General features: G+C 31.2%; 5 protein-coding genes across 5 annotated transcripts; 3 read left to right on the plus strand and 2 right to left on the minus strand.

Moving 5' to 3' along the window:
* Positions 1–711: 711 nt before the first annotated feature.
* Positions 712–1,599, plus strand: LOC133675588 (21 kDa protein-like). Its single transcript, XM_062097013.1, has one exon. It carries the CDS (start codon positions 781–783, stop codon positions 1,393–1,395), a length of 615 nt encoding a protein of 204 aa, XP_061952997.1. The 5' UTR covers positions 712–780; the 3' UTR covers positions 1,396–1,599.
* Positions 1,600–6,223: 4,624 nt separating this feature from the next.
* LOC133676249 (21 kDa protein-like) lies at positions 6,224–7,030 on the plus strand. The gene has a single exon (XM_062097894.1). The coding sequence runs from the start codon at positions 6,304–6,306 to the stop codon at positions 6,928–6,930; it is 627 nt and encodes a 208-aa protein (XP_061953878.1). The 5' UTR covers positions 6,224–6,303; the 3' UTR covers positions 6,931–7,030.
* A 1,593-nt stretch (positions 7,031–8,623) lies between these two features.
* On the plus strand, positions 8,624–11,203 carry LOC133676155 (protein RMD5 homolog). Its single transcript, XM_062097762.1, has 2 exons — positions 8,624–8,792; positions 9,766–11,203. The coding sequence occupies exon 2, from the start codon at positions 9,816–9,818 to the stop codon at positions 10,971–10,973; it is 1,158 nt and encodes a 385-aa protein (XP_061953746.1). The 5' UTR covers positions 8,624–8,792; positions 9,766–9,815; the 3' UTR covers positions 10,974–11,203.
* Positions 11,204–15,852: 4,649 nt separating this feature from the next.
* On the minus strand, positions 15,853–16,686 carry LOC133675659 (21 kDa protein-like). The gene has a single exon (XM_062097110.1). It carries the CDS (start codon positions 16,615–16,617, stop codon positions 16,018–16,020), a length of 600 nt encoding a protein of 199 aa, XP_061953094.1. The 5' UTR covers positions 16,618–16,686; the 3' UTR covers positions 15,853–16,017.
* Positions 16,687–19,985: 3,299 nt separating this feature from the next.
* On the minus strand, positions 19,986–22,122 carry LOC133675564 (pentatricopeptide repeat-containing protein At4g25270, chloroplastic). Its single transcript, XM_062096987.1, has one exon. The coding sequence runs from the start codon at positions 21,958–21,960 to the stop codon at positions 20,368–20,370; it is 1,593 nt and encodes a 530-aa protein (XP_061952971.1). The 5' UTR covers positions 21,961–22,122; the 3' UTR covers positions 19,986–20,367.
* Between the last annotated feature and the right edge of the window lie 3,024 nt (positions 22,123–25,146).

Here is a 25,146-nt window from a genome sequence, read left to right on the forward strand (position 1 = left end):
AACTTCCAATCATGTTGCCATTAACCCAAATTTTAATTTATTTTTCATTTCTTTTATTTTTTATTTGTTTTTCATCATTATTTTTTTATTTGTTTTATTATTATTTTTCAATAAATAAAATAATATTAATAATAACAATAATATTAATTAAAATAAAAAGGGTAAAACATTAGGTCATGACAAGCTAATTCATTTCTTGAAAACTTTCTGGAATTTCTGATGTTTCATAGACTCTACAATTCTATCCCTAGGGCTCTGGGGAAGATTTTCTGATCTATCAGTAGGATACACACACACAAACACAAACACAAAGAGAATATATACAAGACAAAAACTATAAGATTCTTTTCATTGTGCTATTACTGTGCAGACATGAAATTAAGTTTTTCGGATTAGATTCAGCTTCACAAACTTTACTGAATCCTTTCTCCTGGATTAAATTCATATAAGACATTCATTAGAACAAAAAAACTGTTCAGATTCCTTTGTCTATTGTGAATAGAGGACCACAGACAAAACTACAACTCTTCTACAAGTGATCTGAAGGTTTCAATCGTTTTCCAAAAGTGACAATCCTATTTCAGTGCATGTGAATCAGTACTGCCCTTTCTCATCTTTCCCAATCGCTTCTTCTGTTACCAATCAATAATTCAAGAAATTGTGCCCCACATTTTCACACTTCATTACAATTGATGTAGGGCACATTACCCTTTAAAAGGTGTACAGGAGGACCTTTTGCTTACCATCCACAAACCATCCCTCAATAACAATTCCACAGTAATGGCGGCATCTTCAGCAGTTTCAAAGCAATCCTATTGCCATAGCCTTGCCATCCTTAGTACCACTCTAGCATTCTTTTGTGTAGCGAAAACTTGCTTGGCTGAAAATTTTGAGCCTCAGGTTGAGTCTGGTGATGATTTTATTAAAACCTCATGTGGAGTTACAAGGTATCCAGACTTGTGTTACGAGAAACTCTCAGCTTATGCTGATACCATTCAGGATAATCCTACACAATTAGCCAATGTCTCACTATCTGAGACCCTAAAAAACGCAGAGTCCGCGTTAATCATGGTGCAGAAGTTATTGAAAAAGCGCAAGTTAAGGCCTAGAGAAGCTGACGCCATAAAGGAATACGTCGAAACCATGAAAGACTCGGTCGATGAACTTCAGAAGTCAATGCTAGCAATGAGCGATCTTGAAGGCCCAGATTTTGATATGGAAATGAGCAACATACAATCATGGGTAAGTGCTGCCTTGACGGACGAAGATACCTGTATGGATGACTTTGAAGAAAATTCCATAGATGGGAAGGTTAAGGATACTATAAGGAGCTATATTGTGACAGTTGCTCAGTTAACTAGCATTGCCTTAGCTCTCATTAACAGTATTCATTAATCACTTCTAGTGAACTTATAAGATACTTACTCCTCTTCTCTAGTGTGTCTCAATTGTAAAATATTTACGTTTGAAGGAAATCCCATAAGTTATTTACTCCTCTTCTCTAGTGTGTCTCAATATAAATTAAAGCAAATCCCATGGATTGTTTGCCCTAGCAATTTGGTTGGTTGTAATAAAGTTTGTATTAATTTGTTTGTGCTAGAGACCACTCATTCTTCCTTATTCTCTGCTAATTTAGGTAGGCATGTTCCAAGGCATAGAGTTCACTAATTAATTAGGTAATTAGGTACACCAAATTAAAGAATTCAGAATAAATCAAATCTCCTAAAGTAGCTTAGGACGACTAGATATGCATTCATATTTTTGAAGAAATTAGAGGAACCAGAATTAAATGTAGCATGAATTAAACAAAATATAGGTGTTCTTGGTAGAGGTAATATTTGAATTTTTAATGTTCAAGTTACCATGAGAAACTTAATTTCCATTTCAATCATACTTGTTAGTGTTTTGATTTTTTTTCATGTACAAGTTCATCGACCCTAATTAGATGTGATTATAAGTTTTTTTTTCCTAAATTATTAAAATTTATTTTTCAAATACATGCTATTTTTTCCTAACGTCCGAGAAGAGAGAGAGAGGGAAAGACCATTCCACCTGATTGAATCACTAGCCTAATATTCATGCACAAAAGTCTGCCTAATGTCTTCAAATAATGCTCTTCCCCGAAGCAATTAGCGGCCATTGCATCATTGTCCAAACAAAAAAGAGACCTGAACATAATACAAAACACACATGCTCAATCTTCTACTAAATTTCATTTGGCCAAACAACCTAATTTAATAGCTATGAAAGATTGGAAACATCATCTAGGTTAGAAAAAAAAAATCAATGTTAAAGTTTTTTATTTTTATGGAAACATAGCAAAAATTCAAACCTAAATTCCCATTTTTACTCGAGATTAAAAGCATGGGTATGTTGGGCTAAAATCTTGGTAAGGCCCATAGCTTCGAATCAAGCTTCCAAAGTTTATAAAAGTGCCAAAATTCCCCCTAATTTGGAGAAAAGTTCTAATAAGTATTCTGAAATGACCTCCAAAATTAAGAATATTATAATCCTGCCCTACCAAACACCATAGTATATATCCTTCCCTACTTATGCCTGCCCTTCTTGCACCTCTCCATCTCCACCACAGACTTGAGTGTCGAAGGTTTTCTTCGAGAAATACACTAAAGATATGGTCACTCTCTTTGTCCCCTTGCACAATAGTTTTGCAATCTTAAATTAAGAACTTTTCTCTCCCTTATTGAAATTTTATTTTCTAATTCTTTTGTCATAAAATTTCAATCTCTGAATTTATCACTCGTAAAAAAATCGATTCAACCCCAAAATTTAAATTGTTAGGTAAAACATTAAAATATGATTTATATTATTTTTTAATACATTTCCTCAAACAAAAGCTTTTTGAATTTGAACACATGCTTACATTATCTTGTACTTATCTTTTATTAAATAAATAAGGATTGTGAGATTTAAACTCGTGACTACTTGATCATCAAAATTCTAATACTATATTAAAAAATTAATTTAATCTAAAAATTTAAATAATTAAATAAAATATTAAAATATAATTTATATTATTTTCTAATATATTTTATTAATAAGATTGATATTTGATGGATGAAATCTTTCGTAAAGTCAATTAGAGAAAGGATATTCATTATAAATTATTGTTACCAGAAAAGTCACTAGCAATGGTACAAAGACATTGATTTGCGTGGAAAATGGTGCATTAACTTTAAAGAAATTTCTATTAAAAGTATTAAAAGTTTAAACTGTTAAATAATATTTTAAAAATAATTTTATATTAATAAAATTTATATAGATGTATACTATTTTATATTTAAATTTATTTATTAGAATAGGGATGAGAAGATTTAAATTTCTAATCTTTTGATCATAATAAATCTAATACAAGATAAAAAAATTATTTAATTTAAAAATTTAAATTATTAAATGGTTTCAAAAATAATTTTATATTAGCATGTGATACTAATCAAAATCTATTCTACGTTACTAAGGAAGCTTCTAATCCCTTCAACCAATAATAGCTAGCTAGGTGACTTCATAATGTGATGGAGTGCATCATTATTTTCCAGTCTTGATAAAATGCATCTTCCCCATATTTCGTGAGCTTATTCTTCATGGTTTGGCATCTTAGTTAAGAAACTTCAATAGTAGATTTTTTTATATAAGTTCAGATCTATTTAGAGATTCAAAACGCATTCTATTTTGGAGTAACTGATATTTAATTTAATCTTTTTTTTTTGTTTTCTTGTTATTTCTTTTTGGATTTGTCTTGGTTTATATTTTCTGAAACTCTTTTTTTCATGTGATTATTTTCGTAATGATACAGAAACTTTGATAATACATCAGCTTTTATATATATATATATATATATATATATATATATTCTTCAATCATTTTCCACAGTATTTGCTAATATTCCAAGAAAAGAAAAAGAAATCTTGACATGGTGAGAATACATGGATGTAGATGATAATAAAGCTTGCCCCAAAAACCCAAGCATGGACAGCGCCATCTGTTGAGCAGCGAATCATGCAAGATGGAGTTCAAGGCACATGTGATCTGCCCAAGGCATGTGTCCATACAGAACTTGTAGGGCAGGCACATGACTAGCTATAGGGTTTGACGTTTTGTATTTCTTCAAGAGTTGGTTAATTAATTTCCAGGACACCTCCATTCCGAAAGCCTTCTGTGTTCTACAGTAGCCTTGCTGACCGATGCGAAAAAATGTTCCTCTTCTGTCTCTGTCTTTCTTATCTTTTCAGGACACATATTTGATAAAAAGTTGAAATTTATTTTGGGTTTTTAATGTTTATTGAAAATTATTGTAAAAATCCATTTTGAGGAATTTTTATACCTTTTGAATTGATTCAAGATCGAAGTTGTAGAATTTTCCCAAAGCTTTAAAGCAAATTTTAAAATAATTAATGACTTAAGATTGGGAATTATTCCTTTCAAAGTTTTGCAATCAAAAGATTAGATCTAAACCTTTTCATAATCTAAAGCAAATTCTACTTAAGCAAAAATAAAAGATTCCGTGCATTGATCAGTACCTATCCATAAAATTAAGGAGACTCCTCAAAGCAAACGCAGCCTTTTTCCAATCCCAAAATTAAAGAATTAAGCAAATTCTTTGTCTCTCATATGATCTTAGCATTTGGATTTAGACCAACTGAATAAAGATTAGAAAATTTAAGCATGGGGGGGACTATATCCTAACCACTTTGAAGTGAGAATAAAGTGTTATTTTCATGCTTAATTACAACCATTGATATAACATTTTGTAAACCAATAACGTAATCCTTCGCATCATTTTCAGTTGCATAAACATCACTCCAAATTCCAAATAGCTAAAAGAGTTCTCGAAAACTTTAGCACTACCCCACTATTATTATATTAATATTTCATATCCATATAATTCCTTCGAAAACCTTATCTTATTTTTCATGATTTTTTATTGGATTTTTTTTAATTTTATTTTTTAATGTTTGATTGATTTTGAATTGATATTTATAATTTATTTCAGTTTAATTTATATTAGGTTATTGTAGCTTGAAAAAATTGTTATGATATTTGATTGACTTTGAATTGATTTATATAATTTAATTCGATTTGTTTTTTTATGAAGTTATCATAGTCTCAAATAAACATGTTGACATTTGATTTTGGATTGATTTTGCAATAATTTATTTTTGTTATAGTATAATTAAGTAAAAAATAGATTAAAAAGAAAAAAGTTATTAAAATCTAGTTAGTTCATGACCCGAGTCTTGATTTAGTGGGATAAATTATGAAATGTAAGCCAATCCAATATGTCATGAATTTAGTATTAAAAAAATATAACCTTAAAAAAAATTAAAACCAAAACATATTTTTTATCGGTTATTTTTGCACTCGTCAAGTCAACTAGATCATGTCAAAATAATTTTTATATGATTTAATTTTAAACTCGGATTAGATAAGAAATCAGATCAAAAAATTTTAAGATTAATTTCTTATATCAAATTTAATAATAAAGTTAAATAGTTCATTGTATCCTAAATATTTGTTTTATCTTCAGAAATTTTTTTGACACTCGCATTAACGCAGAAGTAACTATATATATATATATAAACTAGTATATTGCTAATTTTTAAATCTTAATTTTGCAATTGGGTTTTCGACTTTTGATCGGCTACTTCAATCTTTTTCACAACCCACTACATCAACAAAAAGAGTTTCAAACGTTACTAGAACTTACATGACATTAAAGTATGTATAGGGTGATTACAACTTACAATTAGACAAGAGTAAAAGATATGCATATGGGCAGTCATCTAGATAAGTCCACCTTTGCAATTTATTTTTTGAGGTATTTTTTACGTACCAGCAACCATAGAAACTGATGTAACTAACTATATATATATTTTGCATATTAATTGAGTTTGATTCGAAACGAATTTGAGAGTAAGTTATTCGTATTTGAAATATTTTTCTCGTAACCTTTTTTCTAGTACCCAAATCTCAAATTATAACGTGATTAGCATACCTTCTAGTTTTTCAATCATGCTAGGCTTGCTGGCTCTCCAACATCTAGCTATGATCTTATACGACCATCATCACGGATCATGTGTGGCATCTCATATTGCATGGCTGAGAGCCACCCATTTGATTTATTTAAATTCCATCTGATTTCTCACAATTTTATATATGTTGATACGTAACATGCACAGTTGACAGATTTTTCCTATAAATTTGGGATCTTCACACACCAATCAATGCAAAATAGAGATCGAGAGATAGAAAGAAAGAAAGAAAGAAAGAAAGGGAGCTAGATCGATCATGGAAGCTAAAATTATTCCAAGCTCAACATCTTTCAATGTTTTATCATTGCTTCTTACATTTCTTCTATGCATCTCATCATCAAATGTGCAAACATCCTCAGCAGCTATCACCACCGCAACAACTCCAAGCAAAACCTACACAAACTACCTCAAAACAGCTTGCAATTCCACCACATATCCACAACTTTGCCTCAAGTCCCTCTCTTCTTACACCTCCACCATCAAAACCAATGAACTCAAACTATGTAGCACAGCATTAACTGTGGCCCTCAAAGCTTCTAGCAACACATCCAAATTGATAAAGAGTTTATCAAAGATAAGGGGGTTAAGCAAGACTGAAGCTGCTATCATTAGAGATTGCATTGAAGAAATTGGAAATTCCATTGATGAGATCAAGCAGTCATTGAAGGTTCTACGCAACTTAACAGGTTCTGACAGAGAATTTCAGATTGATAACTTGAAAACATGGATCAGTGGCGCGATAACGGATCAGACTACCTGTACAGATGGATTTGATGGCAGCAATGTAAATTATGCAGTGAAGCGCGCGATCACGAAAAGTATAGTGAATGTTGCTAGGCTGACTAGCAATGCTTTGACATTTATAAATAATCTAAGTTACTAGTTACTTTATTTCCTTTATTTTTAATTATTTTTATTCAAAATTTGTATACAGGTTCTTCAATTCTGATCATGAATGTTATATCTATTTTAATTTCTTCTAAGTCTTTAATGGTGGGCTATCCTCAATCATTAAGCTCCACATATCTTAATTACATGTTTAATATCGGTAAGAACTGATTTGTCTCGTAACTATTTAACTAAAGTTAGTATTAAATAGCATTACACATCGAGATACCTTATCAGTTTGACTTTAGTTTATATCTGAATTAGTGTATATAAAAAAAACCCTTAATTCATGTTTTTATCTCAAGTTTAAGTCCAAAGATTCATGCCCGAGTTTCTTAATTCAAGAACCACATTCTGCAGATTACGTGTGAAACGGAAAATTAATTGCTGTATTCTCTTTCTCATAATTATTTTATTATAATTCCATAAATTAAGTGTGCTTGCTTGGTATGAGAATTAGGCTTTTGATGAAGTGAAATGAAAGGATTAAACTCTGTCCAGTTTTACAAGTCATTGATGTTCCAAGACTTTACTCCAACTAGATTTTAAATTAAATTGATAATTAATCAAATTAAATTTGTTCAATTTAATAAAAAAACTAGCCTAATTTTTTTCAAGAGAAAATGCAAAGTGAAATTGTTTTCCCCATTTAAAAAAAAAATCTTGAAATAATATTGTTTTAAATTAATTCATGTCAGCTTGTAAGTTAAATTTTGAATTCAGTCAATAACCAAACGGAGTTTAAATTTATTCAATTTAATAAAAAACTTGCCTAACTTTTTTTAAGAGAAAACACAAAGTGAAATTGTTTTCCCATTTAAAATTTTTTTTTGAAATAATATTGATTTAGATTGATTCATATCAGCTTGTAAGCTAAATTTTAAGTTGAGTAATTAACCGAGCTATGTTTAATAATTTTAGTTTTAATATTGATATTTTTGTTTGTATATTTCTAAAATTCAATAGGGTATATAAAAACAGTTTCATTCACCAATAAATGAAGATGATTGTAATTTTGATTTCTTATGCTTGTAATTTCGATTTTTGGTCGAGACATTTTTAGCCCACAGCAAAAACAATGTCTTAGGTGTAAAGGGCTAATATGACTAACCTCTGAAACTTGAGGGGCTACCCTACAAGTAATCAATCTACTAGATTCTTACCCTTCACGTTTCGAATCTTTCGATAAGACAATCCACCTGCTTTCCACTGTGCTATCATGATGGAACCAACGGTTAAACTCACCAATATCTCATAGGAAGAGTTGTTGAGCTTACAAAACTCTACCTGGAATTTTACCCACACCAATATCCACGTCACTATCCACGTCACTGGTAAGAAAGATCAACCTTGGTTGATAAAAAAGAAATTTAAAAATAAAAAATTCAAAATTAAAATAATGTTTGTTATTTTGTCAAAAACAAATTATTAGAGTTAAGATTCCTGTTTTGATCGATTTTTACTTTAAATTATGGGTTGATTTAGGTTTTAACCGAATTAAACCGGATTAATATCTTAATTTTTTTTTTTTTAACGTGGATCAGTTTAAATCTCACGTATCCTAACTGACCTATTAGTCTCGCAGAAACATAATATATAATTTGGGGATGACTTGTGAAAACTATAATACGTTGAGGGACTAATTTGTACTTACGCATTGATTTTTTTAATTTTTTTTTTATTTTGTAAAACAACCGATCTGATCTTCAAAGGCCAAGGAGATCAGCTTTTTCATTCTACCATCTTCTACCTCTCTCTCAACTCCACAACCGTTAAAACCGCCGCCCAAGCCGCCAGCAACCTCCTCCCTGCCGCCGACCAATTTCCCCATAACGCCCAAGCCTCCAGCATCCTGTGGTACGTCCCTCCTCTCTTCCTCCTTTTTTTTTTCTCTAACGTAGCTCATCTTAATGTTTTTTTTAACGATTTTGTTGGGCTCTCTGAATCATTACTATTGTGAAAATGGTTGATAGTCTCGTGATTAAGGCGAAACCCAATATCATACTGTTCTTGTTTCATTGCTATAGTGAGTAAAAGTGAAAGTTTCTGTTTTTGGTTCTTAGTTTTTTTCATGAGATTGCTGAAATACCTTGAAAGATTGAATTTTTTTTTCAAGAAAGTGAAATAGAAGGTGTCAGTGGATTTGGATTTGTTTCATTTTTCCAGTTCTTGTTATTTTTTAGTAAAGTTTCCTTGGAAACTTATGATTTAATATAAATGAATTGATTCGTTGACTATGTTGTTTGTACAACGATGATCATGGTGACAGATTAGCAGCGGATGTAAAGGTGATGCTAATTTGCAATGGACTAGTGACAGGATCTTCAATGAATTTTTATGATTTGCACCAGATTGACAGCAATTTTATTATTTTTGTTCAAATTTAGTGTCAGAATTTTAGTAAATCCATTGCAAAAAAATAAATAAAATTGCAACGGTTAATCTAGCAACGGAATTATGAAATCTGTTACAATGCTTTGAGTGTTGAGGCTTTTTGCAATGGACTGGATCCATTTGACAATCTGCTGCTAAATCAGATTTGCGATGGAGTTCTACTAACTTGCAATGGGTTTCTGCTACTTTGCAATGGATAAACGTCGGTTTTCTTGTAGTTGAAAATCATTTACTCTTTTCTTTTATTTCTCGTGACAGTGATAACGGCTAATATACTCGTATCCGCACTTTGATACTTCAAACTCAGCATGAGACATTTTTTGAAAAGCATTGAGATTTTTGTTTGAAAATATTACCAATTAAGTATTACTTTGTGTTGCGTTGGTGGTCTGTGCAATTGAGATTGGTGATGACCTTCCCTTGTCTGATATTGCAGGTGCTTTGTATAGTTATTTCTCAGCTCAAACTAGTGACAGTGAAGTGAAAATGGATCTGAATCCCATCAAGGATGCATTTGATCGTGTTGCCAAAAAGCAAAAGATGTCTGGTTCTAAAACACAAGAAGTCGTTGCCCAGATGATACGAGAGATTGAGAATTCATTAGAGATAATTAAGGCAGAACATTTTGGTTCTGAAGTGGACTGTAAATCTGTCTTTGGTGAACTTAAGAAAAAGTTGCTAGAAATTGCTCCACTCAGTCAGCTGGAAGGCACACAGAAGGAACTAAATATAGCACTGAGCAAGTACCCAAAGCAGCTTGAGAAATCTTTCAACCCAGACATAGCCAAAGCTTATAGAAACATCGATTTTGATGCTCACACTGTTAACCAGATAATTGCTGGCCATTTCTACCGGCAAGGACTGTTTGATGTTGGTGACTGCTTTATAAATGAGGCCAATGTACCAGAATCTACTGCTGCTATGAAATCTCTTTTCTCAGAAATGTATCTGATACTCGAAGCTATGAAGAACAAAAATCTAGAACCTGCGCTAAACTGGGCTACTGCCAATTCCAATAAGCTCAAAGAAAATGGGTCAGACCTGCTGCTGAAACTTCATTGCCTGCAGTTTGTGGAAATACTGCAAGGTGGAAGTAGAAGCAAAGCGCTCTCGTATGTTAGAACTCACATTTCTCCTTTTGGTGCCAACCATTTTTCAGAAATCCAGAAGCTTATGGCCTGTCTCCTGTGGTCTGGAAGGCTCCATCACTCTCCATATTCTGATTTACTATCACCCACTAATTGGAATGTGGTGGCTGAGGAGCTTACGAGGCAGTTTTGTAATCTTTTGGGGCAGTCTTTTGATAGCCCATTGAGTGTGACAATAGCAGCAGGGTTCCAGGGTCTGCCACCTCTTTTGAAGTTCATGAATGTGATGGCAGGGAAGAAACATGAGTGGCAGTCAATGAAACAGTTACCAGTGCCAGTGGAGTTGGATAGGGAATTTCAGTTCCATTCCATCTTTGTATGTCCTGTGTTAAAGGAGCAATCAACTGACGAGAACCCCCCTATGTTGATGCAGTGTGGCCACGTGCTATGCAAGCAGTCTATCAATAAGATGTCAAAGAACGGGTCCAAAACTTTTAAATGCCCTTACTGTCCGTCTGACATCGATTCAACACAGTGTAGGCAGTTACATTTCTGATTTGTACCCAAACTTGTACATTAATTTGTATAAAACTCTCTCATGAACCGAGTGAAGTGAAATGATGTAGAACTGGTGGTTGTGTGTTGTGTAGTGTAGCCAGGGGTGTGATGATGGTGGCAAAGCTGGTGTGTGATGTACTGTTTCTCTATGAATTTGTTGTAAATAGACATTCTTTGGATTTTATTGTTGGCCGTCGGAAGCCATTTCCACAGGCTTTTGTTTCCCAATGCTTTGGTTACTCGTGTAAATGTCCTCACAGCTACTATCAAGCCTGCGGCCTGCGGGGCTGTCTCGCAAGCAGGAAATGGGTATTTCAGCTCGCAAGTTAAGGCAAATGGCACCTGGCTTTCACCCTGTCTTCCGCTGCTCCTCTTACCTGCGTTGGTGAGTTACTTTGTCCTTTACCTGAGTTCGTTATGTGACTCTGTGAGAGTTTACATATAAGATGGGTTCATCTTATATATATACAAATCAAACTTTTCATTTCTAATGGAGTGGAATTCCCAGCTCACATGTGATTCCCAAACAAATCTCCTCTTCACATGCGAGCCTGGCTTTCACATTGAAAATTACTTCCTCTCCAATGGAGAGTACCTTCACAATCTGAGGGCCTGTCATGATTTGTGGCTCACAACTCTTGTAAGGGCGCCTACCCTTCACTCCTATCATGGAAGTCTCTGTCGTACCGCTCCATGAGCACAGCCATGAAAGTCAATCCACACTATTTTCATACTCATCTTAGTCAATATTGTGTTTCTGATTTCTAACATAAAAACATGGATAAGTGCTGCGATTACAGATGAGAATACATGCACTCTAGGATTCGATGACAGGAAGATATCTGATGAGGTGATGAGAAAAATTATGATGAATATAGTGAATGTTGCTAGGCTGACTAGCAATGCTTAGGCTCTTATTAATAAACGAATTTACTAGTTCGTATTCTTGTTTTGGTTGGACAATTTGTTTACGGTTTCTTCAATTCTGCTCAGCTTATTTATCCAAAAGTTTCTTGTATCATAATCTCTTTTTTTTAATTTTTATTAGTAATGACTCGATTCCAATTATGCAACAGCACATTTTGGTATCTAATGAAGGCATGGCCTGTGATCACAGAAAAAATGAAATTTAATTGTACTGGATCGTGAATAGGGTATTCAAGGCATACCCAACTTGGTTTGAGGGTGTTCTTCGCTGCGGTTCAACTATAATTTTGTAAATTTTAAAATTTTTTTGTTTGAAATTAATTTGTTTTAGATTGTTTTAATATGTTGATATTAAAAATAAATTTTAAAAAATAAAAAATATATATTATTTTAATACATTTTTAAACAAATAATATTTACTATTATTTTAAACATCCCTGCTGAAATTAACAAGAAAAGTTCTAAAATTAACTAGAATGAAAATGACACTATTTTGAAGATTGACATGAAATGGAGTTTGGGATTATTTTAGTTAAAATAATATAATTTGTTATTTTAAAAAAAATCCTTAAAATTAAGTCGTTAGAACTGTATTAGTTTTCATCGTTAGATTTGAATTAGTTTTGATTTTAATAAATCAATTAAATTCTAAAATATAAAATTAAATTAACTGAATTTTATCATATCAATACTTTTTTTTTTAATCCTGGTTCAAGCTTCAAATCACAAAATGCCAATCATATCAATCTAGGTTTAAAGGTATGATAATTGGAGCTAGCACCCCAATAATTTGAACCACCAGCACCCCAAGTGAGGAGCTCAATAATTGGAACAGAGGCCAACGGCAAGCAAGCTGGATCATGTTCAAAATAATTAGAAGCAATTGCGCATTCCTCTAGAGATATGGCAGCTAGCTTGAATTGTTGTCTTGTGTTGGATCAATTGAAACTTCAGAGGTTCAAAGGAAGTTTCTTAATTTTTGTGATTTTTTTTTACCTTTTAATTAGCTAATAGAGGGTTACACTGTGATTTAAAAAAAAAACTTGATTAGGGCCATGTTTGTTTCCCGGAATTTACGGAAACCACTTTCCAAACTTTCATGTGTTTGTTTGCCATTAGAAAAGTTGGTCAACGGAAACACTTTTCGGTCAACGAAAAACACTTTCCAGTCAACGGAAACACTTTTCGGTCAACGAAAAACACTTTTCGGTCAAAGAAAAATTTGGTTTGGTTTTCAGGAAAGTGTTTTTCCTTTTGGCTGTGTTTGTTTTCCGGAAAGTGCTTTCCGGGAAACCACTTTTCAAACTTCCCTGTGTTTGTTTGCCGTTAGAAAAGTTGGTCAACGGAAAACACTTTCCAGTCAAAAAAAAATTTGACTTGGTTTTCAGGAAAGTGTTTTCCTGAAAAATTTGGGCGGAAAACACTTTCCAAAAATTGTGAAAAATTTAGAAATGTCATTATTTGTTGATTATATCAAATTTGATCCTCAAACTTTTGATTGCTATATATAATTTGTTTTGAATATTTATTTTTCAATTCCATCTCTTAAAATTTAATTTTTATATTAATTTTGGTCCTTATTTTTATAATTGCTATTTGCTTTTTTCTTATCATTTTTTTTATTGAAATTTTTTATCTATCAAATTTGGTCCTTATTCTTTTGATTGTTACTTATTTTATTTGAAATAATTTATGAAATGTTAATTATTATTATTTTAATTTCTTCACCTTTTATTTTTTTTTTAATTTTTTAGATTTGATCTCTATTATTTTGATTATTATTTATTTTATTTGAGATAATTTATGAAATTATATTTTTTTTTCAATTTCATTCTCATTCAACTTTTTAATTTGTAAGATTTGTTCCTCATTATTTTAATAAACTTGAGAAAAATAAAACATTAATAAGTTATTTTTCAGCTCATTTTCCATGACATAACCAAACACTGGAAAGTGTTTTCCAACTTATTTTTCATTACACTACCAAATATCGAAAAATATTTTCCTGGAATTCACTTTTCAAAAGGAAACTACTTTCCAGTAAACAAACGGGGCCTAGAAAAAAAAATATATTCTAGGGGCTTAGTTGTTATTGAATGGTTATTGAGGGCTTCCCCCACCAATTAGCCACCAAATCCATCTCTCACAGAGTCTCAACAAGTAAACACTTAGCCATGATAATCACAGCTAACACAATAATTAATTAATCCAACAAGTCAAATATTTCTGGCTGACACAAGAAGTGCGCATGGGGAAAATCCACACAAGAAAATCCCGATTCATAAATCTAATATATATATATATATATATATATATATATATATTCTGGATCTTGCAAACCATTTTGAAAAATTATGTACAAGAATTATCTTATGATTCTATTTTCACGTGACATTTGACCCTGTTAATTAACTGATCAAATTAATAACATGTTACACTGAGTCAATTCAAGGTTGTAGGAATTTCTTAAAATTTACTATATGTTATTATTATTGTTATTAGCATATGGGTTTGGCTTTTTATTATAGCAATTAAGGGTGAAAAACCAAGCTTTTTTTAGGGTTGTTTTAAACAAAATAATATTATTTTAATAAAAAAATTAATTTAAATAAAAATATGGTTAATTCAGATTTTAAGTTATTGGGTCACTGAATCAATTTGTCAAATTATGCTGGATTTTATAACAATATGCTAAATTATTTATAGGTGTTTGAGAGTGTAGTAGCGATTGTTTTTTAAAGTAGTTTTCGCTCAAAAATACATTAAAATAATATATATATTTTTATTTTATAAAAATTATTTTTAAAATTAGCATAGTAAAATGATTTGAAAATATAAAAATATTAATTTAAAATAAAAAATAAAAAAATTATTTTAAAAAAATACTTTTAAAATAAAAAAACAAAGAGACTCGTGCATAGAATTTATATATAGCAGCACATCAGGTAATCTTTTTTTCTCTCTCTCTTTTATGACTCCAACCATTTCTTTAATAATGTCATGAATACCTATTAAAGACTCAACTGGGAGAAAAAAATAATATGTTCTTCAAATTGGAAACCTGCCTGAAAGGTAGAGAAAGCATATTCTAACCCTCGAAAACCAACGAATCCACTTGATCAATTGGGACACTTTGACCTAAATGATAACTGAAATTCCACAATCCTTTGAAAAAGTGTAGATTGTGGCCGTGTGCCTGCTTTTCTCTTCCAAAAGCCGAAAAGGATGACTGTGGCCAAACTGACAAACAAATCTGAAAGCAGAATCCAAGCAGACAGGTTAGAAAACCATGGCTGACGGACGCTATGGGGTCAATTAGGCTCTATTTCTTGAAGATATCCATGTGCCATCCCCCTGTTTCAACCAGATTCACATGTCACCTACCTAATTAAATCTCTGAATTTTCAGTAATTTATTTCAAGAAATATATTTTTTCCTCTTCTTATTGCTTCTTAAAGTCCTCCATGTCTGCTCTTAGCACTGAGCTTTCACACCCTTCAATCCCGTCAATGTGTTTCTTCACGATTGCCTGATATTTTTGGGGTCCATGCAACCTTATTTCCTTTCAAGGGTCAAGGATTAGGGCCCATGTCCCGTTTAATCAAGGGATTTTATTTTTTTATCTTTTCTTTTTAGTGACATATCGTATATATCACAAGAGGGAAATAGTTTTGAAATGAAATTGATTTGTCCAAAAGAAAATATTGATTTGAGTTAAATAGCTATTTAGTGCATGATGGTGACTTGGGGTCATGTGACCTTTAATCAAGGAGTTTTTTCAATTCCTCATTTAAATTAAGAAAATCATACATCATCAAGAATTCATGAAAATTTTGCTTTTTTAATAATTTAATCAAAATTTGAATTCTGGGAAATATATCTCTAATCATCAAACCAACCACCTAAAACTGGGTTATACAGGGGATTCTTGTTCTTGACTATGAAAAACAGATCGCTCAAAATGCCTCCACAAATTATAGTACATTATCACATAAGTATTTTTATATATATATATAAAAAAAACCTTACATCACTCAAAACTCTTTGTGATACATAAACAGAAAAACCCAGACTCCACAAGATGGAACCCAGATTAATCCACTAGCTGGAGTCACTTAGTACTTAGAACCAAACTTGTTAATCAAGGCAAGAGCATTACTGGTAACCCTTTCAACATGAACAAACCTAGCTGTGATCGAATTCTTTACCCTTCCATCCAAAGCCTTCCCAGCAAACCCATCAACGCAAGTATTCTCGTCAGTCAATGCAGCACTAATCCAAGTCTGAACGTTACTGATATGCCATTGATAATCCTGGCCCTTGGATGACCCCATATTCTTCAATTCTTTAACTGACTTAACAAGCTTGTCCAGAGTATCATCAATCTCTTCGAAGCAATCCTTAATGGCTGCCTTTTCTCTAGGCTTAATTCCCTTAAACTTTGTTAACTTGTAGACAAATGTCTTAGTGGACTGAGCCTTGTCTAGGCTGACAGACAAGGCTGTCTGAATTAATTGGCGTGGACTTTGTTTAATTGAAGAGGCATAAAGGGAAAGAGATTGGACGCACAGGGCAGGGTATGTTGTGGCACTGCATGAGGCCTTGATGAAATTTGAAGCCCTTGAACTTGACTTTGTGGTGGTGCTAGCACAGTTTGCCGTGCTTGCAATGTACAATAGTGAGAGGAGGAGCCAAATAAGGCTAGGTTTTGCCATGTGAGACCGAAACTCGGATCTTCTTTGGATTACAGAGTGGCTTGGTGAGTTGGGGCTGAAGGGGAGAGAGAGGGTTTGAATTTATATAGGAGGCTAGTTTGAGGATTTTATGCCCTACTGCTGTGTGCTAACTTGCGCTAGGTGCGTTGAAGTGTGGTGGGTGTAGGAATTGTGGGCGGTGATTTGATCACTTGTCGGTTTCAGAAAAGAAATGTAAAAGAAAGCGAGCATTTCTTTACATGCCACATTGCCACGTCTCTTAAGCTTACCTGGAACTGTTAGTGCCAGTTATAAACAGTTTTCTACATAATTTTGTTTTTTAAAAAATAAAAACAAATAGCACATGTGATGAAAAGAAAATTTGCAAATTACCACATTTAAAAAAGAGATATAAAATAGCACACATCAAGGGGCGTTTTTGTCGTCAAAATTAATGTTTTAAAAATTAAATTTTATTTTTTTTATATTTGTTTTGGAAAATACTTTTCCAATTAAAAAAATTAACTTATTTTTTAGAAAAATATTTTCTTTTTATTTTAAGTAAAATACACTTTCTAGAATTTTTTGTTTTTTAATAATTATATCAAATTTGGCCATCAATATTTTAATTGCTATATATTTTATTTTGAATTATTTTTTTATTTTATCCCTTAAAATTTAATTTTTATATCAACTTTGATTTTTATTTTTATAATGATCGTTTATTTTTCTCTTATTCTTTTCTTCATTGAATTTTTTTTCTATCGGATGTGGTTTTTATTATTTTAATTGCTATTTATTTTTTAAATTTTTTTTTATGGCATTAACAATACTAGAAAATGTTTTCTAAATCATTTTTTATAACATAACTGAATATTTAAAAATAATTTATTTTTGAAGAATTTATTTTTTATAAAAATTATTTTCCAAAAAAAAACAGTTTTTAAGCAAACATACATGGCCTAACTGTGAGTCATGTAGTCTATTAAAATGTTGAATTTTAATAGATTATGTGCCAACTAAAATAAAAAGGTTGTGCTACTTCTAGTAATATTACCTTTAAAAATAAATATAAATTTTTTTAAAATTCGTGCTATTAAGAGTTGAGTAATCTTTGAAAAAATTTTAGCATGCCACTGTAGAACCAACCCAATAAAATTTATTAGAAAGCTTTGAGTTTGATTTAATAATTAAATTAAAAATTATATTTATTTTCATCAAACAAGTTGTGATTCAAAATATATTTTCTAGGCTTTTAACTTGTTCAAATACAATAAATTAGTATTTGATTGATCAAAACCTTTTGTACAAAATCTCAAAGCTTGTATTATTTCTAAAAACGTAATTTTTGGGATTTTTTTTTAATTTTCAAGAGTTGCACTTAGAAGTAACACAACTCTTTAATTTTTTTAAAAAAATTTAATTGTATAACAACTAATTGAACTATGTTATTTTTTTAATTCTTTTAAATATGGTAAATTGCAAATTATATTTTAATTTGTATATGATCGATCTAAACCTCTTATATGAAATTTCAAAGGCTGTGTGCTATTCCTAGAAGCACAATCTTTGAGATTTTTTTTTTAATTTCCAAGAGTTACATTACTAGAAGTAACATAACTCTTGAATTGTTTTTCAAAATTTTAATTGTACGCAACTAATTGAACTATGTTATTTTTTAAAATTCTTTTAAATATGCTAATTATTTTTGTCATCCATGCTATTTTTTTTTAAATCATACTAAATCCTATTATTACCTGAACAAAGGAGGGTTTTGATGTATATTTTCATATTTAAAGACTACGATTGGCTTCAATCCAAGAGACAAGCAACTTTCATAGGAGAAGGAAAAATATGTCATCGCCTCTCGAGAGCAAGACAGAAAAGAGGAAAGATTGTAGAGGTGTTTTTTCCCAAAACTGGCATTACTAGGTTCAGGTTAGCTTATGATTCTTTAAGAAACACGGCATATTGCGAGTATCCAACCGCGTCGCCGGTGGCCCTCCTCCACCTCAAAGTTCCTGACTTTTGTGTACCGACGGGACACAAAACCGAATTGAAAGTACGTTCATACTTCAAAATAAAAATAAAAATGCTGTGCCTCATAACCTCTCGGAGAAAGATGAGAAGCAGTGATGCTGGTGACCTTGGCCACTAGCCACCGACGTGCTGCCGTTACTTGGTTAAGGCCATAATTGTGAAAATTGACCTGAAAAAAAAAAGAGAAAAAAACTGAAATTATTGTATCAATATATGTAATTGAATCAATTCAGTTTAGATTAATTATTTTTATTAGAATAATACATGTCAAATTTAGATCTGATTTAGGTAGGTAAATCTAGTTTTATCAAATTATAATGTCCAACAACAAAAGGGATCATATACAATTAATTGGCATACATAAACAATTCCATTAATTCAACTCGTATATTAAAAATTAAACAAAAAAATAATTAGTTAAATTAAAGAGTACAAGAAGAGAACTCAGTGTGTGAACAAAGAGAGAAACAGGTTTGAAAGTTCATATTATTTTACAAGGAGGAATGTGAAATGGTGATTAAGTAAGTAGAAGATACAGCAAAAAGTGGTAAAAGAGTCTCAAGAAAGGAAAGAAAAAGTAATCTTGTACGCAAAAATGATTATATGGGTCAAAAGCCGCATTATAGAGATAACGACTAAATTAAACGATGGCCAAAAGGCTTAAGAGATACTAATCCTTCAAATAATTCATCAAAATCCCTTTTACTAATCATACAAGACAAGCAATTAAATTAATAATGGAAGATTGCTTTGCTGACAAGCCCCTCAAATTAATCATGCATGTCGGAGGTAAAACTACTCTACTGAAATGTGCTCTACCGCGAGTTTGATAAAAAAAATTAATTATAAAAAGTGTAGCCATTAACAACGTATTTCTTGTAGCGGCAATAATTTTATTTTTACTATTGAGTTAATTGTTTTTTATCATGAGTATAAACCTTTGAGGAAGGATGTCAAAAAAGAACACTGGGTAATGTTGTAAAATTTGAGGGGGGAAAATTCAAATGATATTTAATGTAAAAAAATACAGCGACAAAAGTTGACATAAATTTTTGTTGATATTTACATTTGAAATTTTTATAGTATTTACATTTGTAATTTGTCAATAATATATATTATTAACGAGTTCACAAAAAAAACAACTCATCGGAAAAACTCTCATAAGTAGTTTATAGATTATTAATGAATTTATTGATAATAAATATATTGATGGATTTATATAGAGACAAAGTTAGTAAAAAAAATTAAATTCAGTGATCTTGAAGGGTTGTAAGGCAATGTAATCTGGTTTTTATTGTTTATTGAATCAATTATAAAAATTGGAAACCATAATCTATAAATTTAGTGACTAAAGAAAACAAAAATAGGATCGAGATTGACCACGGATGATCGTATGTTACACATTTACAATCACAAGAAGTTGTTTCAGCAGCTTTTTTTTTTTACAAGTGAGAAATTTACACCACCAAATCCATTTATGTACTTTCCGCAACAGCTAGCCTTCTAACAATGTTGATACTCCAATAAGCTTCCTATATACTCAAACTACACAAGTAAAACAGCTGGTTTGACCATGGATATCTTCATTTTGTCCCCCTCAATTTACGTGACTATCAGAAGAAAGATGCAGCTCGGCCAACGCTGCATCCGACAGCAACTTGGCTAACACAAAAATATTTCCTCCTTGAGATGGCGATTATATCAAAACAAATTCTGTACTGATGTATACAATTACAATCCCCTGTCAACCATCATTTTTCTTACTCTTTCTGCATCCTCCAATCTACCTGCATTGCCGTAAATCTTCATCAAGAGTTCAAAATTGTGTTCATTATCTGGCTCCAAGTCAAAGAGATATTGAGCTGCAATCTCTCCAGTATCTACATTACGGTGGAGATAACAAGAATACAACAACGCTCCCCACACAGTTGGACCAGCCTCGAACTCCATTTGATCCCTAATGATGGCGTATGCCTCGTTGATTAATCCTGCCCTTCCATAAAGATTCACCATACAAGCATAGTGCTCCATGATAGGATTTATCTGGTATTTCGCTTTCATCAGTGAAAATAACCTCTCCCCGTCCTTCACTAAACCCAAATGAGCGCAAGCTGATAGTAATGACACAAATGTGATTTTATCTGGCAAAGCACCATCCCTCTCCATCAACTCAAAGTAAGTCAATGCCTTGAGATCTTTACAATGAGCAGAAATTATAGAATTCCATGATACAATATCCTTCTCTGGCATGTGATCAAACAACCAACGTGCTCGATCCAACTTCCTGCCTTTTGAGTAGTAGACAGCAATCAAAGAATTAGCAGTAGACAAATCCCACTCCATTCCTCTCCTGACAATCCATCCATGAATTTGAACTGCAACCTCAAAAGACGATACATTGGCAAGGATTGTTGAAACAGCCACCGAATCAAGCTCCATCCCATCATGAACCATACTATGAAATGTGTGTAATGCCTCGGCTATTAACCCATGACGAATATAACCCGTAAGCATAGAATTCCATGATATAGAGTCCTTACAATCTATCTTATCAAATATCCTTCTAGCCTTAACAATGTCACCACATTTCGCATACATATCAACAAGCGCATTTAACACAAACCCATCATTAGCAAAACCCAACCTAACTAAATCCCTATGCACCGCCTCGCCTATCCGAATCAACCCAATTCCCCCGCAAGCTTTCAAAACCCGAGGGAACGTAAACTGGTCCGGTTCAACACCCTCTTCTTCCATTTGAAAGTAAAGCGCCATAGCGTCCTCATACAGACCCGATTCAGTATACCCTGCAATAAGCGAGTTCCATGGAAACGCCGACTCCCCTCTCTTAAACATTTCATCAAACACCTGGTGAGCTACTTCAACATCCCCACATGACGAGTACAACCTCACCAATTTCGACGAAATGCCAACATTTCTACGTAAAAGATTGATGGGTATTAGCCTATGAATCTTAACACCAAGTTCTATAGCATTTAAACGGTAACATGTTTCTAAAAGTGAAGAGAATATTTGAGTATCAATTCTAATGCCCTTTTCCATGGAGGACTGGAGGTCTTTGATAACATTTTCTAAGGCTTCTAGTTGGGTTTGGGGAGGGGGTCTGTGGTTAATAAGGAGAGGAGTTGGGGAAGATTTTGGGAAAGAAAGGGTTCTTTTGTTAAGGTTTTTTTGGAACTGTGTTTGTTTGTGTTTCTCTTTTAGCTCTCTTTTTTTCCTGCTTGTTTTGCTTGTGATGGAAGGGTAGTGGTGGAGAGTTCTTGAGGGTGTGTGGAAGCTTGGTGGCTGGAGAATGGTTACCATTTTGGGAGATGTTAAGAGGTGAAGAAGAGGAGTGGAAATTGGAGGGAATTTTCTTTTGATGGATTATGTCATGGCATGGAAATCTATACTCCATAGAAGGCCATTGCTAGCTTTGATAGAGAGGTCATGTTAAGCTGGACCTATCAATCATCAAGAGGTCCGCTTTCGGCACTTTCATGCTTACGGTAAGATACTCTTACTGTTAAAAGAAAAATTGTAAACTAAATCTTGCCGTACATTCCTAAACTTCTTAAAAAATTTAGGTTATATTTTATTTTTATGTTTCAAAAGTGTTTTTAAAAGATTTAAAATATTTTTATTTTTTTTACTTGAAATTAATATTTTTTTGTTATTTTCAAATCATTTTGATATGCTGACATAAAAAATAATTAAAAAAAATATTATTTTAATGTATTTTTAAATAAAAAATATTTTGAAAAGTACTTGCAATTGCACTTCCAAACATAATAAATATATAAAAATTTTCATTCTTGAGTGGTTTAATTTAATTATATCAAGGAAAAATAGACAAAATGGAATGAACTTTTCATTTTCATGTTTTAAAATTAAAATATTAAAAAAAAAAGATCAAATTTACCATATTTATATAAAGGGAGAAAGGGGTAGCGGTAAAAATACTCTTTATGCAAAATGTTTATACACACACACAATGATCTAGATTGAATTAACTAGCTAATCTAGTGTTGTTTTGTCTTTTTGAAACTCTATTTATTTTCCCTATAATTATGAATTGCTTTGATAAAATTAAAGAAATAGTTGGAAATTACTCACGTAATTATTAATTAGCCTACAATTTTATATTTATTGAAATCATAGCTAATAAACCTAATCTTAGAAATCAATTACACACGAAGTATGAGTCACGAGTGAGTAAGATGAGTTGAACCATGTTAATTATTTTTTAAAAATCAATAAATTTTAATCAGATTTGTGAGTTTTTTTTTTTTTTTAAAAAAAGAAATCCAGCCTCTTCATCCATGACAGGTTTCATAACATGTTTGAGGAATAAAGCCGCAGTATTACTTCTAATGTTTCTTCCAATAACTTAAATAGTGGAACAAGTTAGTCGGCAAGTTATGGACATGTTGGCCCTCATCAATATATATATATATATATATATATATATATTAAGCACTTGATTAATATGGTCTTTTGAGGAATTCGGGGACAAGTAATATTTTCAATAATTAATTCATCCTAATTGCATCATCAGTTGTAAATTATGCATCCCAATGGCAATGTTTTCTTTTGTTTATACCCTAATGACATGCATCTGATAACATTAATTAAATTAATACGAGACAAAATCTTGATAGCTTAGATCTTAATCGGTTTTCGCTCCTTGAAATATTTTAAGCAACTACTAATAAATTAAGTCGGCTTCTAATTTTTTTTAATTTTCATTCAAAGAAAGACTATATATGTCAATCGATTATTTTATTAAATTTATGGATACAATGTAGTACGTAGTAGTGCATCAACAATTTGATTTCTATAAAATGTTTTAGGAATAAAAAATGTTTTATATATGATGATGTGGAGTGATGATTATAATAGCAGTGAGTGATGAAGATGATGAGATTACCCTATTTATTTTTATGTCTTAAAAATATTTTAAAAAAATTAATTTTTTTATTGTTTTCTTTACTTCAAATTTATATATATATATTAATGTTTTTAGATCATTTTAATACACTAACATTAAAAATAATTTTTAAAAAATAAAAAAAATATTATTTTAATATATTTCTAAATAAAAAATATTTTAAAAAATAATTATAATTATATTTTCAAATATGCTAATGCTAATAAAGGCAAAGATGATGATAATTATAAAGTGATGACGACAACAATGATGGAAATGGCTATTACTATGATGGCAAGGTGGTTGATATGGTGATAACAGAATTTAAGGCAGCAACCATGGAGATGAAAGTGATAATTAAAATACATTGTATAATATTTTAAATGAATAATTATTTATAAAATATTTCTCCACTTTTCTTATTAAAAAAAACATAAAAAATTAATATATATATATATATATATATATATATATATATTCAATAAAATATTTTACACAAAACAAAGCATCCTAACTATCTATCAATATTTGTGTGGATGATGGTAAGCATAAAATTCTCAATGTACATAGTGTTTGTCTTTTTAAATATAATAATGCCTGTACTGTTATTCAATAAATATCAATATATCTTTTTTTATTTTAAAAATTCTCAAGTTTGAAAAACAAAAGAGATTATTAAGAAAATATTTTTAAGCTTAGATGAAATACTCTTACTATTTTATTCAATTTTTTATAATTATTTTTCTTTTAAAAATGAACTCATGAAATAAATATTAATAAGTTCTTTTTGGATATAAATTTTCTCCTTTTAATATATACCTCTAATGCCATTCTTTTTAAAAATGAACTCGTAAAACAAATATTATGATTACTTTTTGGATATTATAAAATTTCTCGTATCAATCCCTCTAATGCCATGCTCTAATTAATTAGTTAATAGGGTCAAGAGCTTAAATTAATTGATGGTCATTAACTACGTACTCTAGCAAGCAGTTTAATTATCACTTTTGATTTCATCATTGATTCATATTTAAATTTTATTAAAAAAATATTCTACAAATTCAGTTTTATATAAGATCATCAAGTTGTATCCAAGTTAGGCCCAGTTTATTGGTGTTGTGTAGGCAAGTTTTGCTATTTTTCCTTTTTAGTTTAGAATTTTTATTGTTATTTTTTTACTTTTTGATTAGGATTCTTAGTTTCCAACCTTGTTTAGTTTGGTTTATGAATTTATTTATAGAATTACAAACCTCTTAGGCATTACTAGATTTAACAGTTTTATTGACAGAAATTTCTGTCGGTATTTACATTCATAGTTCATCGGTATGTATATTACTAATAGACTTACAAATAGAAATAGTTCATTGGAAAAACTCTCGTCAGTAATTTATAGTATGTCGGTGTAAATATACCGATGAATTTATATACGAACAAAACACGCGAAAAAAAACTACCCGCTTCATTTTATCAGTATCCCTATTGGTAAATTTAACATGTCATCGATAGAAAAACCATATGTAATTCAATCAGTGTTTTTATTTGTCCGTCGGTATATTCATTGGTAAATATAATATATCACC

This window comes from Populus nigra, chromosome 16 (genome assembly GCF_951802175.1).
Source record: "Populus nigra chromosome 16, ddPopNigr1.1, whole genome shotgun sequence".
Taxonomy (NCBI): Eukaryota; Viridiplantae; Streptophyta; class Magnoliopsida; order Malpighiales; family Salicaceae; genus Populus; species Populus nigra.

Coding starts and splice junctions, on each gene's coding strand:
- LOC133675588 (XM_062097013.1), top strand. CDS start 781: ATGGCGGCATCTTCAGCAGTTTCAAAGCAATCCTATTGCCATAGCCTT.
- LOC133676249 (XM_062097894.1), top strand. CDS start 6,304: ATGGAAGCTAAAATTATTCCAAGCTCAACATCTTTCAATGTTTTATCA.
- LOC133676155 (XM_062097762.1), top strand. CDS start 9,816: ATGGATCTGAATCCCATCAAGGATGCATTTGATCGTGTTGCCAAAAAG.
- LOC133675659 (XM_062097110.1), bottom strand. CDS start 16,617: ATGGCAAAACCTAGCCTTATTTGGCTCCTCCTCTCACTATTGTACATT.
- LOC133675564 (XM_062096987.1), bottom strand. CDS start 21,960: ATGGTAACCATTCTCCAGCCACCAAGCTTCCACACACCCTCAAGAACT.